This window comes from Petaurus breviceps, unplaced genomic scaffold, assembly GCF_028583685.1.
Source record: "Petaurus breviceps papuanus isolate PSGF00001 unplaced genomic scaffold, PetGlider_PUasm1.0 175, whole genome shotgun sequence".
NCBI classification, from domain to species: domain Eukaryota; kingdom Metazoa; phylum Chordata; class Mammalia; order Diprotodontia; family Petauridae; genus Petaurus; species Petaurus breviceps.
The window spans coordinates 16038685-16056381 of NW_027185764.1; the positions used below are offsets into that span (position 1 = coordinate 16038685).

Consider the following 17697-nt stretch of genomic DNA (forward strand, 5'->3'; position numbering starts at 1 on the left):
GGTTACACGGCCAGGTGTTTCTGGGTGGGTGCTAAGTGTCTGAGCCCAGATTCGATCCCCAGGTCATCCTGACACTGGAGCCGGTGCTCTTACTCGCTGAGCCACCTGGCCGTCCCTAAGCAATTGGGGTTAAGTAACTTGCTCAAGGTTACACGGCCAGGTGTTTCTGGGTGGGTGCTGAGTGTCTGAGCCCGGATTCGATCCCCAGGTCATCCCGACACTGGAGCCGGTGCTCTTACTCGCTGAGCCACCTGGCCGCGTCTATTGTCTTGATTCTTAAGAAGGTGATGGAGAAAATGTTAATAAATGCAAATTAAACTTAAACATGCCTCATTCAGCCAGTTGTTAAACATTTGCCAGCACACCAAAGGTAGTAGTTGTTGTAGCTGGTCTTTCCATTTAGCTTTTAAAGCCCTTCACAACCCATTTCTGGCTTACCTTTCCAGTCTCTTTCTACATGACTCCCCTTCCTCTACTCTAAAGTCCAGCCAAGCTGCTTTTTGGGCTGCCTCTCCTATCTCTATGCCTTTTGAACTGGCTATTTCTCAGGCCTCGAATGCACTCCTTTTCATTAATTCCCTTGATATTTAAGATCTTTTGTTCTTCCAGATGAATTTTTTGTTATTTTTTCTAGCTCTATAAAATAATTTTTTGGTAGTTTGATTGGTAAGGTGCTGAATAAATAAATTACTTTAGGTAGAATTGTTGTTTTTATTATATTAGCTTGGTCTAACCATGAGCAATTATTTAGATCTGACTTTATTTGTGTGAAAAGTGTTCTGTACTTGTCTCCATAGAGTTCCTGGGTTAGAATGCACTCCTCACTTACTTATCTCAACCACTTAGAATCCTTTGTTTCCTCCATAACCTTGCTCAGGCAATGCTTTTTACATGATGCATTTCATTTTCCCTGATCCTCCCCCCAATTTTAAATTGTTGTTGTTTATATATCTTGTATGTGCACACTGTTTTCTCTGATACAATGCAAGTTCCTTGAGTACAGGGACTATTTAATTTTTGTCTTTTGTATCCTCAGTGTCTCCCTTGCACTTACATAGTGCTTGTTATATAGTAGGTGCTTAATAAATGTTTCTTGATTGAAGAAGAATCTTTTCTAGAAGGGAGGGATTTCTATGCAAAAGCAGGGCAGGATGAGAACAAGAAACAGGAGAGTCCAGTTTGGCATGAATACAAGGTACAGTATGAGAGATAGATAGCATGAGATAAATAGTGTAAGTAGTATAGTATAAATATAAAGAAATAGTATAGTATAAATAAAAATAGCATGAGAGAAAGCTGGACAGGTAGGATGGATGAAAACTGAAGAGGGTCTTGAATGTTAGGATCAGGATTTTATATTTTATTCAGTAAAAAATGGGAATCCATGAAAGATTTTTGAGAAGAGAAGTGACATGACCATAACAGACTATTAGAAAGGTTACTCAGGCAATAAGGTGAATAATGGATTGCAGTGAGAGAGATATTGTAAAAAAAGAGACCAGTTAGAAGGCTGTTACAATAGTCTGGGAAAGTAGAGATAAGTGCCTGAAGTAGGTTAGTTATATAGTAGTAGAAAAGGGGCCAGATCCAAGATGTTTTATGAGGGATAGATGACAGGAAGTGGCAAACTGATGAGATGTATGGAAGGTGACAAGAAGGGAAAGATTAGAGATAGTTCCAAAGTAATGAGCCTGGATAACTGGGGAGGGTAGTGATGCTATTAACAGAAACAGAAAAATTTAGGTACAGTAACTAGGAAGAGGTCCTTCTACAGGGAAGCAATATAAGGAATATTGAGCCTTCTCTGTGTAATGAAGCTCATGACTGAAATATGGTTTTAGATTGGTATATTTTGTTTAAAAGAACTAGACTAGATAAAGGGGAAAGGGTGGGGGTGAAAGGCTAGCACTATATTAAGAAAGTTTACTCATATGAGGAAATCCAAGAACCGGAGTGGGGATAAGAGTGAAGAGGCCTGGGGTGATAGTCAGTGGGTGTAAAAATAGGAACAATTTTGTCAGTAGAGTAAAGACCAGCAATGCCAAACTCACGTGGTCACAAAACTCCAGAGTAAGGTGTGATCAGATTAATATGTAATTGGAAAATGTTTAACAAAATAAATAAAAATACAATATAACATAGATAGTGTTAATTTGTGATTTTCTGGGTCAATATGGGGCTTCAGGATCCATTTCTATTTGAGATTGACTCATCTGTTAATACCTGGACAGAAAGAGGAATGAGATGAAATGTTTGGGAAACAGATCATAAATCTGTCATTGATGGGAAACTTCCATTATCCAAATCTTTGCCGAAACTCTCTGTCGGCCCCAACGCAGAGAAAAATGAACAGAGAACATACTATATAATAGCTATTAACTTTTTGACTTGCCTTAATGATATTTTTTTCATCCTTCAGAAGGGAGAAGAACCAAGAAAGGGAAACTATTGAACTGAATCACATTCTTACTAACAACTTAAGAGGAACTGGTTGTTAGGATAAAAATAATGGGAACGTAGTGGAGAAATGACCACTCATTCCTAGAATTTGTGACAGGAAAGTCAGTCAGTAAGCACGTAGGTGCCACACACTATGCTATGCACTGACGATACAAAGAAAGGCAGAAGACAGTCCCTGTTCTCAAGGAGCTCACAGCCTAATGGGGGATACGACATGCAAGCAAGTATGGACAAACAAGATATAGAGGGGACAAACTGGTGACAGTCAAGAGAGGGAAGGCACTAGCCTAGCATTAAGGGGGGTCAGGAAAGGCTTCTCAGACAAGATGGGATTTTAACTGGAACTCAAGGGAAGCCAGGGAAGCCAGGAGGTGGTGATAAGGAGAGAGAATTCTAGTAGGTGCTTAATAAATGTTTCTTGATTGAAGAAGAATCTTTTCTAGAAGGGAGGGATTTCTATGCAAAAGCAGGGCAGGGACAGCCAGAGAAAATGCCTGAAGTTGGGAGATTAAGTTTCTTGTGCTGGAGATAGAAACTAAGCATAGTCATACGTATGTCTTAGATTTTGGAAAAGTAGGAAAAAATATCATATCCCAAGTAAGGAGTTCTTAACATCTTTTATGTCATGGATCCTTTTCGTCAGCCTGGCAAAGTCTATGGACTTCTTCGTGGAATAAAGTTTTTAAATAATAAAAGAAGTACTTAATTTCAGTAAGAGGATAGTGAAAATAAATGCATATTTTCTTTTCATTCAAGTTCACAGACATCCCACCCCCACCCCCAAAATCTATCTATGGATCCCAGGTTAAGAACCTCTGTCTTTGATTAGATTATCTCAGGCAGAATGGGAATATTTGAGAATGAAATTCTGAAGGGACAAAGGAATATAATTCCAATGAAGAGAAAAAATAGAGCACTCAACCAATTTAGATTCTTTTTTCAATGTAGGTACAGAAGTTGGAAGCAAGGGCAGGCAACAGAAGATGAACATGAACATATTATGGCATTGTAGAAAGAATGTCAGGGGTCCAAAGCCCAGACTGAGTTAAGGCTGGCAAGGGAGGCTAGCGATGACAAAAAAGATTCATTTTAGTTATATTTGGGGAAGAAGTGGATAGGACTGCTATTTCGTGTGAATGGGAAGCTGCTTAATTTTCATTTTGCTTCTGACTTCTGTGCTAATGAGGATATCCTTTACAATAGAAATGACATGTAAAAAAGGGCTAAATAGGAGATGAGACCCAAGATAAGTAAGGAGACAGTGAGAGACCATCCAGTTGCCCTTGATGAATTCAAGCCCCTTGGCAAATATAAACCAAATTTTTAGGTAATGAGCTAACTGGTGAGTGTGATTACAAAGCCCTTGTGAGTGATTGTTGAAAGATGTTGGAAAATGGAGAGGTACCATTGGAGAGGGCATATGCTGTTCCAGTTTTCAAAAAAGGGAATAGAACAGAATCTACAAACTATAGGCCAGGCAGCTGGACTTCAGTTCCAAGGAAAATTTGAGAATGGGTCATTAAAGAGATGGTTAGTGAACTTCTAAAAAAGGAAACAGGGCTTACAAAAAGCCAGCATGGCTTCATCAAGAACGAATCATGCCAGAATAAACACAGTTCCTTTTTGGGTAAAGTTACTAAACTAGTGAGAGGTAGCATGGCATAGAAAAACAGAAAGCTGGCCTAGCAGGCAGGAAGAACTGAGTTCTAGTTCTGCCTCTGAGACATACTGCCCGCATGATTCTGGGTCAAACCAATTAACCTTTCAATGCCCTAGGTAGCAGCTCTCTAAGCCTAAAAAGTGCAGAGAATGTATTGGTAGAGTAAGTTGTAAGTGTTATACTGGTAAAGTAAACTGAAAGTATTTTAAGTATTTTACTGGTAGAGTAAGTTGTAAGAATCATAAATACTGTAGTGGTAAAGTGAGTTTTAAATATTGTACCGGCAGAGTAAATTGTAAGTGTTGTAAGTATTGTACTGGCAGTGTAAATTTCCACATCTGGAAGTTTTCTATTGCAATGAAATTACAGGTCTAGCCCCTACTCCTATTTTTAAAAAAGTAAATCATAAGAGAATTGTAGATTTAGTTAGTAGATATTTTAACAAAGGATTTGAGAGAGAATCTCACACTGTTATTATGGAAAACATGGAGAGATATGGACTGGACAGTGATGCAACTTTATGGATTTGGAACTGGAACATATTATCAATGACCTGGAATAAAGAATAGATGACACTTATCAAATCTGCATGATATGAAGTTGAGAGATGTAACTAACATTGGATAACAGAGTCAGAATCCAAAAGGCCTACACAGATTGCAGCACTTGGCTGAATGGAGGAAGATAAAATTAAGTAGGGATGAAGGTAAAGTCTTGCATTTAGAGTAAAAAAAAAACCCAACTTTATAAGCACAAGATTAAGGAAGCATATTCAGATGGCAATTTGCTTGAAAAATACAGGGGTTTTAGCCGGCAGCAAGCTCACGATGAGTAAGCGCCATGATGTGATTATCAAAAAGAGCTAATGCAGTCTTTTGCTATGTTAAGGAAGACAACATTCAGGTGTAAGGAGATACTCCATACTCCACATCTGGATATTTTGTTCATCTCTGGGCACCTCAATTTAACAAGGGCATAAATTTTAAAAAACTTTATGTGTATGTGTGTGTGTGTGTATATATATATACATATATATATATATTATCCCTCCCAATTACATGGTTTTTTTTTTTGGAGGACAATTGGGGTTAAGTGACTTGCCTAAGGTCACACAGCTAGTTTTTGTGTTAAGTGTCTGAGGCTGTATTTGAACTCAGGTCCTCCTGACTCCAGGGCTGGTGCTCTATTCACTGCACCACCTAGCTGCCCCTTCCAATTTCAAGTCAAAACAATTTTTTAACATTTTAAAAACATTTTGAGTTCCAAATTCCATCCCTCCCTCCCTTGCCCCTCCCTAAAACAGTAAGCAATCAGACAGAGGTTAAAAGTGTGTGATGAAAACAAGAACATTCCTAAGTCCTTGATATGTTTGCTGATAAGAAGTGTCCAGAATAGAATAACCAGGATGGGTAAGGGCCTTGAGTCCTTATCATAACAGGATTAATTGAAGAAACTAGGACGATTTAGCTCGGAGAAGACTCAAGCATTTGAATGGCTTCCATATAGAAGAGGGATCAGATATATTCTTTTTTCCTCAGAGGATAGAACCAGGAGCAGAAGGATAAATATAGACTTGATGTCAAGGAAAACTTCCTAATAATGAGAGCGTCTCAAAAGTAGAACAGACGGCCTCAGGAGATGGGGGGATCACCTTCTTTGTAGGTCTTGAAGAAGAGGATAGCCCCTTGTCAAGTATGTTATGGTGGGAAGCCCTTTTGGGTATGGCTTGGACTTGTTGGCGGCTGATGTACTGTACAACTCTAAAATTCTAGGATTCTGTGAAGTTAGAAAGAGGGGACAAAATTGGGGCAGAGATGGTCAATTCGCTTTAAGCTTAAGGTGCTAGCAGGACGTCCAAATGGAGATACCCAACAGGCTGCTAAAATACAGGACTGGCATGGAAAGACATATATGAGTAATAAAAAGTGAAGTTAGCAAAGACAGACAAACAACTACAAAACAAGTCAAACTGAATATTACAAAACTGTAAGACCAAACTTGACCCCAAGAAGAGGTATGAGAAGATGCCTCCGCCACTTCTTTGTAGAAATGGGGGGCGGGGGTCATAGGTGTGGAACATAGCATACGATGTCAGGTTTTTTCACTCTAATACATTGATTAGCTTTGTTGAATTTCTTTTCTTATTTTTAAAAAATTAAGATAATTTTCTGGATAGAGCAAAGGGGGGAATGAGATAGAGGGAGAAATGTAGGCATTGAAAAAACAAACACTATAAATAAACTGTTTAAAAAAAAAAGAAATACAAGTTTGGACCTCTGGAGAAAAGTTGAGAGTAGAGCTCTAAATTTGGAGTTCATTTGCCTAGTGATTTTAATTACTTTAAGTAGAAGAGATGGATGAAATCACCACAGAAGAGACTAGAGAGTGAGAAGAGAAGTCCTTGGGGGGATGCCTATATTTAAGGGGCAGGAATAATAGCTCCTGATCATCCTTCCCTAACTTAGAGTTAGCCAGAATTTATCAAATTACTTTATTAAGCCTACATAGTTCTAGCTAAAAGGTATAAGTAATTGGCCCATCATTCATGCATGCTGCATGTTTTCCTTAACATCTCAACTCAGGAAATGATATTCATTCACATATTTCACTCTTCTTCCATTCCCGTGATGTTAAAAAAAGTCACTCTTCCCCTTTTTCTCCCCAAATGTCACTGTCATCTCTCTAAAGTCCTGTCTTGATGGCTGCTTACCTTAACTGAACAGTGATTAATGTGCATTAGCACAAAAACAAAGGTTAGCTAGCTGACAGGTGCTATTCATCCTTGAGTTCACATCCACTCCTGATGTCTTTTATTTTTGCCAGTAACCAGAAGTTTCAAATAAGCAAACATTAATTAAGCTTATTTTGTATATAATAATTAATCTAGTAATAAAACATTTTAAGCACCTACTGTGTACCAGGCAATATAATAGACACTGGGGCTACAAAGATAAAATCTAGACACTCCCTCAAGGAGATTATAATCTACTAGGGGAGATAATATCTACAAATATGAGTATAGATAAAATAAATACAAGGTAAATGGGGGGGGGCTATCATTAATAGCTGAAGGGACCTTCATGTGGATCTTGAGTAGAGTTTTGAAGGAAAAAGAGATGTTTAGAGTCAGAGGTGATGGGGAATTTCATTTCAGGTATGTGGGACAGCCAGTACAAAGGTCCAGAGATGGAAGATGTTGTGTCATGTGTGAGGAAGACTGAGAAGGTCAATTGGACTGGCACATAGAGTTCAATAATGGAGTATTGTATGATAAAGTTGAAAAGGTATGCCTGGTTGTAAATGGCTTTAGAAGCCAAATTAATAAAGTAATTTGAGGGGCGGCCAGGTGACTCAGTGAGTAAAAGTGCCGGCCCCGGCGTTGGGAGACCCGGGATCGGTTCCGGCCTCAGATACTTGGTACCCACACAGAATAATTGGTTGTGTAACCTTGAGCAAGTTACTTAACCCCAATTGCTTAAAAAAACAAACAAACACTAGAACTTAGATTGACTCCTAGAAGCAATAGAGCGTCATGAGAGTTTACTGAGTAGAGAAGTGACATGGTCAGACTTACACTTTAGGAAAATTATTATGGTAGTTCCACGGGGGATAGTCGAAGAAGAAAGAGACTTAAGGCAGGGAGGTTATTGCACTTGTCTGGGTGAGGGAGATGAGGGGCTATTCATGAAGATCATGGTCTTGTGATAAGAGACAAGGGAGAATAAGAGCTCTTCTGGAGGTAGAATTTATATAACTTAGCAACTGATTGGATATGCATCAGTGAGGGAGAGGGAATAATCAAGGATAACTCTGAAGGTACAAATCTGGGTGGATGGTATTACCCAACAGAAACCAAGAAATGTGAAAGGGAGGAATGGGAAAGATTATCTGTTCTGTTTTGGACTGGTTGAGTTTGAGATGCAAATAAGTGGGATGCCCACATGGAGATACTCAACAAGCACTTGATGATGTGAGACTAGAGTTCATGTGGGAGATTAGGGCTGATATACAGATTTGAGCGTTATCGCTTAGAAGATGCCCAACACTCTTACCTACTGTACCACCATCTCCCTTATCCCTGTATATGTTGCATCCTTTCTCCTAGAACGTAAATCCCTTGAAGACAGATAGGAGGAGAAGCAAGAAAGAGCAGGGTCATCTACTCTACTCAATCAGTCTCCTTCATTTTACAGATGAGGAAATCGAGGCACAGAAAAGTGAAAATAGGGTTGCCCAGGTAGTAAATAGCCAAGCCAGGATTCAGATCGAGGTTACTGACTCTAAATCCAGGATGTGTTTCTGTCTCTTTCTTGCACCACATTGGCTCATGATGTCAGAAAGTGACACAGAGGTCAAGGACTATGAAGACTTATAAAGAACAACCCTGGATTTAGTGGTTCAGGTGCACAAAGGAGGGGATGATTAACAGAGTAAGGTTATGGAGGCAATGGACTCAAAAGTACAGGTGAAGGAATAAATTTAGGTAAGACCAGAAGAAAGGAAGAAAAAAGATGGCTGAGGACATTGGAACATTCAGAATAGTGAAAGAAAACTGATATCATAGATCTGTCGTTAGAAGAAAACCCAAGGTCATCTAGTCTAAACCTATCATTTTACAGATGAAGAGACTGAGGCAGGGGGAGGGGTGTAAAGTGACTTAGCAAAAGTCAGACACATTGGCAGCATCAGAGGTGGTGTTTAAACTCTGTTTGAACTCTGACTCCAGAGCTAGTTTTTGGTGTTCTGTTCTGTTTCAAGACTGGGTCTTGAATCTCATAGATTGAAATACCAATGGTCATTAACAGGCCCAAACCCAATTCTGATTGGCATGAAGGATCTCGTCTGTTCCCTTTGTCTGACCTGGGTTGGTCATCTCCCTAAGCAGCCTATTGGTGCCAGGCTTAGTGTTGTTATTCAGTTGTTTTATTCAGTCGTGTCCAACTCCTTGTGAACCCATTTTGTGGGGTTTTCTTGGCAAAGATCCTGGAGTGTTTGCCATTTCCTTCTCTAGCTCATTTTACAGATGAGGAACTGAGACAAATAGGTTAAATGACCTGCCCATGGTCACGTAGCTTGTCAGTGTTTGAGGCCAGATTTGAACACAGGAAGATGAGTCTTCCTGACTCTGGGCCTGGCACTATCCACTGCACCACCTTACTACTCAGACTTAGTACAGACTACCAATTGACTTTAGCCTTTCTGCTGCTCAGAACTTCTGAACTCAAGCATCCACCAACCTTAGCCTCATCAACTTCAAGGACTATTGGCATGTGCCACCCTGCCCAGCCCTGTATTTTCTCTCTGGTTCCACACTGCCAATTTCTCATATAAGATGGTCTCTTGCTCTGTGAAGCTTGAGATGAGTTCATCTGCTAAAAGGGAAGAAGTGGAAAAAGTGGAGTTGAGGGCTGTATCAAGACAAAGTTATTGTTGGTATGATTTTCATTGTATACAAGCCTGAATTGTGGCCATTCTATATACCTGGATATATTTTTCAAGAATATCCTAGTGCAGGGGCAGCTAGGTGGCACAGTGAATAGAGCACCTGCCCTGGAGTCAGGAGCACCTGAGTTCAAATGCGGTCTCAGACACTTAACACATACTAGCCATGTGACCTCGGGCAAGTCACTTAATCCCAACTGCCCTGCCTTTCCCCTCCAAAAAAAAAAATCCTAGTGCAGTAGTGTCAAATCAAATAGAAAAGGGGGCCCCTTGACACCTCTGCCCTAATGGGTTTTTTCTTTTTTCTTTTTTTGGGGGTGGATGGGAGGGGTTTGGAGAGATAGAAAATTAAGCTTTGTTAATTGAAGTAAAATTATTTTTTGTTAAATAAAACTTTATTTGGTTCATAAAATTTTTAGTATTACTACATCTTTTTTATATTTCAACAGGGTAATCTGGTTGACCATTAAATATTCCACATAATTCCTTATCACATTTCCCTTATCCCCTAGGTATATGTTTATCCAGGTTGGGAGACTTGGAATTATGTCAGTTATCACTCTGACCATAATATAAATTTTATGTTTCCCATATTCTCTACATGTCATTTTTGGCACTTTGTCCCAATGCTCATGTGCTCTGTTTCCTACCACCATGCCAAAAGCCATCTCTCGTGTGACAGAAGATTGAGAAAAGAATTGACTCTGAATACAGAGGGCATGGCTTCAAATTCCATCTCTGTCACTTAATGTCTCTGGAACTTTTCATTAGTCACTCCTCCTTTCAGGACCTTAAGGAATATGGACAAATGATTTTTTTTAAAAGAATGCCCTGTTTTTGGAGTCATATTCAATTCTTTGTGACCTCATTTAGGGTTTTCTTGGCAAAGATACTGGAGTGGTTTGCCATTTCCTCCTCCAGCTCATTGTGCTGATGAAGAAAATGAAGCAAATAGGGTTAAGTGACTTGCCCAGGGTCACACAGTTAGTAAGTGTTTGTGGCCAGATCTGAACTCAGGTCTTCCTGACTCCAACCCAGACCTCTATCACCTCAAATGCTCAGGAATATGCTGGTGAAGTACAATGGTTTATCCAATCTGAAGAGGGACCAAGGGGAGCAGGCATGGGTTTGTTTGCAGTCTACTAAGGTACCTTTTTTTCTGATAGGACGCTCAGTGGAATGACATTGACTACATGGAAGGATCTCGGGATTTCACCATTGACCCACAGCATTTTGGCACACTCCCCCAGCTAGTGATGGACCTTCACAAGCATGGACAATACTATGTCCTAATTCTGGTAAGGTGCTCTGGTAAGGTCACCTTCTGTGAAGGGTCAAGGCTGCTCCCACCTTGTGAGAAGAAACTTGTTCACATCTACTCTTAGATGAAGTAAAAATCAATTCCCTAACTGTGAGCTCAAAGAGATCATAGGGTCATAGACTTGTAGTTAGAAGTACTTGGCACAGAGTAGGTGGTTAATAAATGTTTCCCAACTTTTTTTGTTCCATGAACACTTCATTAAAAAATCTGAGGGTAATTTATTATATTACTAAAAATCTTTTAGATTTATTCATTTAGTGCTTACAATAAATATAGCAATAACTTTTGCCTTCAAAAGCTCCAAATTAAAATTTGTTATATAATTATAGAAAATAAAATTTTATTCCACCTTTAATTATGATAACTTATAAAATTATAAAACTAATTATAAAATAATTATAGGTATTTTATGTCAGACATTTTGTAAGAATTGGTAGAAATAATTAAGACCTTATAATGCTTATTATTACCTGTAAGATTTTATTAAATGTCTTTATTTAAAAATTTTTTTTTGAATATAAATAACATTTTAATGAAATGTTACAACTTGTAAATTTAATTTTGCTGTTGGACTTTTTTATCTGAACAAAGGTTTGCAACACTTGGCTCAAAACCAAGCAAATATATTCTTAAATCTGGGTTCACATTGAGTTTATTTATTTTGATTTAAAACTAAAAAAAAAAAAGTGAAAATGCTCACATAAATATGTGGTAGATGGCAGGAGAATTGTACAAACCCTGGCTGAGAGATGGAAATTCATTTTAAAATTTTAGGCACCTAAAGAACTAATTAAAAATGAATAGGTAGTTAAGAAATAAAATATTTATTTTTCTTCTGGCTAATGGCAAGTGCTATGTTAAAATGTACCTAAAGTTCAATTGCATAAATTGTTTCATTTTTGAACAATATTTATATATATAGAGACTAGCCTTTGTAAGGAAAGAATCTCTTCAGACATGATTTTCATCTTTTTTTTTTTTTACCACTGGCAAACCAGCTACATACAGTCTCATAGAAACTCTATTTGATTACTGACCAGTGTTGCCAACCAGTTCATTTGAAAGTTCACCAGACAGAAGAATAGTAAAATAGTGGAAAATAATTTTAAATTGGAAAACAGCCTCAGTATTGCAATGAAAAGCCATATGAGGTCTGTTTATGCAGAATATTTGTGATGGTCCATGATGTTTTCAAAATGGCTTGTAATGTGTATGTCCAGTGCTCATGTCTTTGAAACAGCCTGAGAGTTTCACTTTAAGAATACAAATGTTCACATGTTTATACAGCCAATGAGCTTATTATAGGGTAACAGAAGGGTATGAGGGAGCTGCTCTGATAGAATGTAAAAAAGGGTGTGCACAAGCATTTGACCCTCTGTTGGGAATCGATTTGCACTCAAATGTTAAATCCTTGTAATGGTATGGAAACAATTTGATGACAGGTTGAGAAACTGCAAGAACTTGTTGCCTTTAGTAAGAAGTAGTCTGAGTTAGAGTTTGATGTAACCATTGTATAAATGCCAAAATAATTGTGCCTATAATAAGGATGGTTTCAAATCACTGCAGAAACAAACCTATACTCTTTCAAACATGCACATGTTTGTTGGCAAAGAGGAAAAAAATTTTTTATAACAAAATCAGGCAATTATTTACTACTTAAGACACAAGTAAAGAATTTTTAGCTAAACATCTTAGACCATTGTTATGAACCTATAAGGAACCTAAGTGGGAACCACTATCCTACTTGACTAAAAGGATCTCAGAGACCATTTCATCCAACATTTTCTTTTTACAGATGAAAAATACTGAGCCCCAGGAAGGATAAATGACTCACCCAAGGCCCCTCTTTCTATTGTTCTCTGATACCTCCAAATAATAATTCCCAATAGCAACTGTGGCTGTCTAAATGCCACATGGAAATTTCTTTTTTGAAGGGAAACTTATTTGACCTTCAGAGAACTCAGTCAACCACAAGTAGAAATAATCATCCTACCCCCCACTTTCATGACACAAATGTAAGTAGCATTGTCCTTGGTTTCATAGGATTGTAGATTCAAGAGGCTTTGCCACTAATTAGCTGTGTGATCTTGGGAAACACTTAACTTCTCTGTAAATGGAAAGAGCACAGACAAATCAAAGGTCTTTTCAGTCTCTTGAATTCCATAGTTCTTTTCAAGCCATTTCTTGTCTAATTTGAAATCCTTCAATTATAAATAAATAAAACCCCCTTAATTTAGAGCCATTCCTTGGATTTGAAGCTCTAGGATGTAACCAGCTTCTTTTTATGGGTTTGCCCAAGGGAAGTACAGCACTTTCCTTGCTTTTCCATTTCCCCTGTGATCACCTCCTCTCAAAGTTCCACTCTTGAGGCTAGCTTGAATGGTTTAGGGATTTCCCCAGCATGCTACTTTCCAAAAGGAAAACACTCAATATTCCTCTTGCACAACAGGAGTTCCAGCCAAGCCTTAAATGGCTCATGTGACAGGAAGTAAACACCAAACAAGAACCATGGGCTGGTCAAGCACTCTGCTCTCATGACCCCAGTGTTAACTGGATTCATGGGCTGGAAACTCATAGTTTATTTAAAGTAACCATTTCTAGATTAGAATTCTCTTCTGTTTCAATCCCTTTGGGCAACTATGGACTTTTCCTATTGCTTTACAGCATCACCCTCCACCATGAGCCTCATGGGAGGGAGTATTTAAACATAAAGATATCCTCACAGACACTTAAGTAATTACATTCTTCTTTTCTTAAAAAAAAAAAATAAGAGTCATACCTTTTAAAAAAGAATTTAAAAAGGAAAAAAGTAACAAGAAAACAAAAAATGCAGTAAGGCCAAATAATATGTTGAAAAAATGCAGATTGGGGTGGCTAGGTGGCACAGTGAATAGAGCACCGGCCCTGGAGTCAGGAGGACCCGAGTTCAAATTCGGCTTCAGACCCTTGACACACTTACTAGCCATGTGACCTTGGTGTTGCCCCAAATTGTGACTGCTGCTTTCCAAATGTCTTTTCAGGACCCTGCCATCAGCAGCAGTCAGGCTACTGGCACTTATGCACCTTATGATGAAGGTTTGAAAAAAGGGATTTTCATTAACAACACCCATGGACAGACATTGATTGGACAGGTGAGAGAAAAGCTACATTGGATAGGTACAGAGCACTAATAACACTCAAGAGATGGGCTAGCTTGAGACTGATAGTGAACATCTGGGGCATTCTGGGCATGATCAGGGAAATACGCGTTTCCAGTGGGGTTACTCTGTAGTCCTTTGCTTTAGGCCCAGAGGGCATGAAGTGGTCACTCTCTGCTGTCTCTGTCCAGAGTCCTGGAGTGTGGATCCAGTGGTAGGGAAGGGCTCAGAGACCTTAAAAAGACTCCAGAAATTGACAAAAGGTTGGGGATAAAATTTAACCACCTTAGATACCAGGATTTCCCTATTAACCTTAACTAGTTTGATGCTGTTTCCCCAAAAATAATAGCAACTAATTTAACTTCCATTCTTCTTTCCCTTTCTGCTTCTGGGGTTCTAAATTTGATAGAATAAGATGTCCTAAAGGTACACAAAGCTTTTCAGGACCATAAGAGTATGCCCCACTCCTGCCTAGCACAAAGATTTTTCATTGTTTTTGTGTCATGGACCCATTGGGCAGTCTGATGAAGTCTACACACCCCTTCTCAGATGAAAGTTTTTAAATTCATAAAATAAAATATATAGGATTGCAAAGGGATCCAAGTATATTGAAATACAGTTATCAAAGTATTTAAAAAAAAACAAGTTCATAAACTCCATCTTAAGTACCCCTGCCCTAGGGAAAGAAGGGAAGTGGGTTAAAGGATAGAGGCCTATGGGTGTTTGGGAGAAGATATTTACTCTTTCTTTCTTGGGCTCTTTGGTAGGTGTGGCCTGGCCTCACTGCATTCCCTGACTTCTCCAACCCAGAGACACATCAGTGGTGGCTAGAGAACCTGAATGTATTTCATGCAAGAGTTCCCTTTGATGGACTCTGGATTGTAAGTTTCTTCCCCCTGTAGGGGCCTAAAGAGTCACAGGGCAGGGATTCTGACTTCTTCCCTACACTATACAGAATAACTGCTTCTGCCAGAGAAATATCATTTCTCAAATAATTTGGAAGATTGATACCATTTCTGTTGACCTTTTCTCATCTAACTTGAAATCCTTCATCTAAAAGTAAATGAATAAAATCTTATAATAGCTACTCTGTGGCTTTGAATCTCTAGGATGTAACCCGTTTTTATAGTTTTATGCCTTGTACTTTTTTATGCCTTTATTTCCTTACACCTTCTTGGCTGCAAGCATCTCTATGTCCCTTAGTGAGCATCATTACCCCAAAGAAGACTTAAGAGGTCAGAGTCAAAGGAGGGTACTAGAAAATCACTTGGAGGGCAAACTAGCCATGTAACTAAAGCTGAGTTGCAGGAATTCACCTGGGGGCTGAGCTCTGAGGATAGAGTGTAAGATACCATCCCATTTGGGCTCTGCTACCAGAGTTTTCTGACTAAAGCCATTTAATGTTGAAAGTGAATGTTAAAGTACTGTCTAGGAAGGCTGAGGTACGCTTTTCCATGAGTCCACAATGCCTGTCTCTGTGTCTAGGACATGAATGAACCATCTAACTTCAATGATGGTTCAGTAGATGGTTGTACCTCTGGAGACCTGGATAATCCACCCTACAAACCTGGTAAGGGTGGGATGGGAGGGAGGGATGTTTCTCCCTCATGAACTTCCATTCATGAGTCCAGTCCCTCTTCCTTCTCTCAGACCCTTTCCAGTGCAGTGCCATTGGTTGGATGAGAAGTCTTACTTATGAACAATTTTTATTTTTCTGTTTCTCCGGCAGCGGTGCTGGGAGGATCTTTATTTGCCAAGACAATCTGTGCTTCTGCAAAGCAAAGTCTCTCCTCTCACTATAACCTTCATAACCTGTATGGGCTGATGGAGGCTAAAGCCACTGCCAGGTGAGATAATTGAATGGCGTTCTGGTGATGGAATATGTTGGCATAGTTGTTGAGTTGGGGCTTGTCAACTGCTTGAAATCTGTTCTTTCACCTCATTGATAACAAGTAATATAAACTGGAAACACGTATCCTGGAGACAAAGAAAGCAGTGGGAACTTTGGAATTTCAGTAGTTTTCCTTTAGGTTGTTTTTTTTTTGTAATGTGGAGGCAGGGGTGTCATGCTGGCAATGGAGCCTAGGAAGATGTTATTATGAACGCTATTATTTCTCCCTTTTAATTATCTTACATTTGGGTCTAGCATCATTATCATTTTTCTTATCACCTTCATCAGCATCAATATTACATGATATTGTTAAGCCTGTTATTGGCACTGTGGTGAGGACCCTAAAGAGGAAACTCCAGGTGGTCTCTGCCCTCCATAACTATTTACAAGTGGGAAGATCCTTAGAGACCATCTAGTTTTTAAATTTTTTACTGTTTCATGTAACCCTTATTGAATGGATGAATGAAAAATCATTTATTTACTAAGTATTTGCTATTTACCAGGTATTGTGCTAAGCCCTAGGCATACAAAATACAAAAATGAAATAGCCTTTTTTCTCAAGGAGCTTAGAATCTAACGAGAGAGGCAAGACATAAGAGAACAGTGGCTCCTAAAATGAGATAATATCTGCAAAGGGATTTGTTAACCTTAAAGGACTATGCAAATGCTAGCTATTATTATCATCATTATTAGGGAAGGGTGTTTTTTAGAAAGTCTCAGAGATTGGGGTAAAACGATACGAATACCAAATGAAATCCCCTTTTCAGAAGCAATGGTGGTGTTGATGTTGTTCTAGTTCTTTAAGAAGAGGTAGAAGGGGTGGGGGAAAGGGTAGAGGGTGGCTGGAATGAACTAGCATGGCCCCAGGGAGTGGATTAGCAGCCCCAGGGCATGGTCTCTGTAGAGTAGTTTGTAAGGTAGAGAGAACATCTGTAGGGTAGGAAAGGTGTCTACAATGCTAAGGGCCCTGGGAGCTTAGAGACCTTTGAATCCAACCCCTTCATTTAACAAATGAGGAAACTGAGAGCTTAAGTGACTTTCCCAGTCTCACCCAGCTTGTAAGTATCTAAGGCAGGGTTTGAACCAAGGATTCTTTCATTCTAAGTCATGCCCTATCCACTACACTCATTTTTTTCCCTTTTTATTTCAATTGGGAATTCAGAAGATTCCTCCTATTGGCCAGAACAGAACTTCTCCACTTCTAGGTACCCACAGCTCAAGTCCCTAAAGGACTTACAGTAATCCTATAACATTGTCCTTTTTCTCCTAGGCCAAGGGTAGGGAACCTGTGGCCTTCTAGGTCCTCAGTCGTGGCCTTTTGACTGAATCCAAGTTTTACAGAGCAGATCCTTTTATTAAGGGGATTTATTCTGTGAAGTTTGGATTCGGTGTAGCAGCAAGCACCCCAGCATCCCCAGGGTGTCTGCCAATACAGGTTCTTGGATCTGCTTTGTTAAAGGAAAGCAACTCAAAATGGGTTAACAAGCTTACTTTAATCAGTCAAACATATATCATTTACCTCATTCAGAGGAAAAAGGTCAGCACCCCGAACTTCAAAGTATACAGGCAGAATTATCAAGACAGAAACAGATCAAGTAGACAGCTTTCTAAACTGTCCAGCCATTACATCCATACCAAATCAACATCTGGGTTTCAACATCTGGGTTTTTCTTTTTTTTTTTTTTTTTAAGCAATTGGGGTTAAGTAACTTGCTCAAGGTTACACGGCCAGTTATTTCTGGGTGTGGTGCTGAGTGTCTGAGCCCGGGATTCAATCTCCAGGTTGT

At 39.1% G+C, this 17697-nt stretch overlaps 1 protein-coding gene across 1 annotated transcript in view; it reads left to right on the forward strand.

Moving 5' to 3' along the window:
* LOC138158996 (lysosomal alpha-glucosidase-like) overlaps positions 1-17697 on the forward strand; it is a 71458-nt gene that overhangs the window by 40791 nt on the left and 12970 nt on the right. The window contains exons 9-13 of the mRNA XM_069085351.1: positions 10729-10860; positions 13904-14014; positions 14788-14901; positions 15506-15590; positions 15750-15867. Of these exons, the coding sequence (XP_068941452.1) occupies positions 10729-10860; positions 13904-14014; positions 14788-14901; positions 15506-15590; positions 15750-15867 (560 nt within the window). The remainder of the gene's footprint in view (positions 1-10728; positions 10861-13903; positions 14015-14787; positions 14902-15505; positions 15591-15749; positions 15868-17697) is intronic.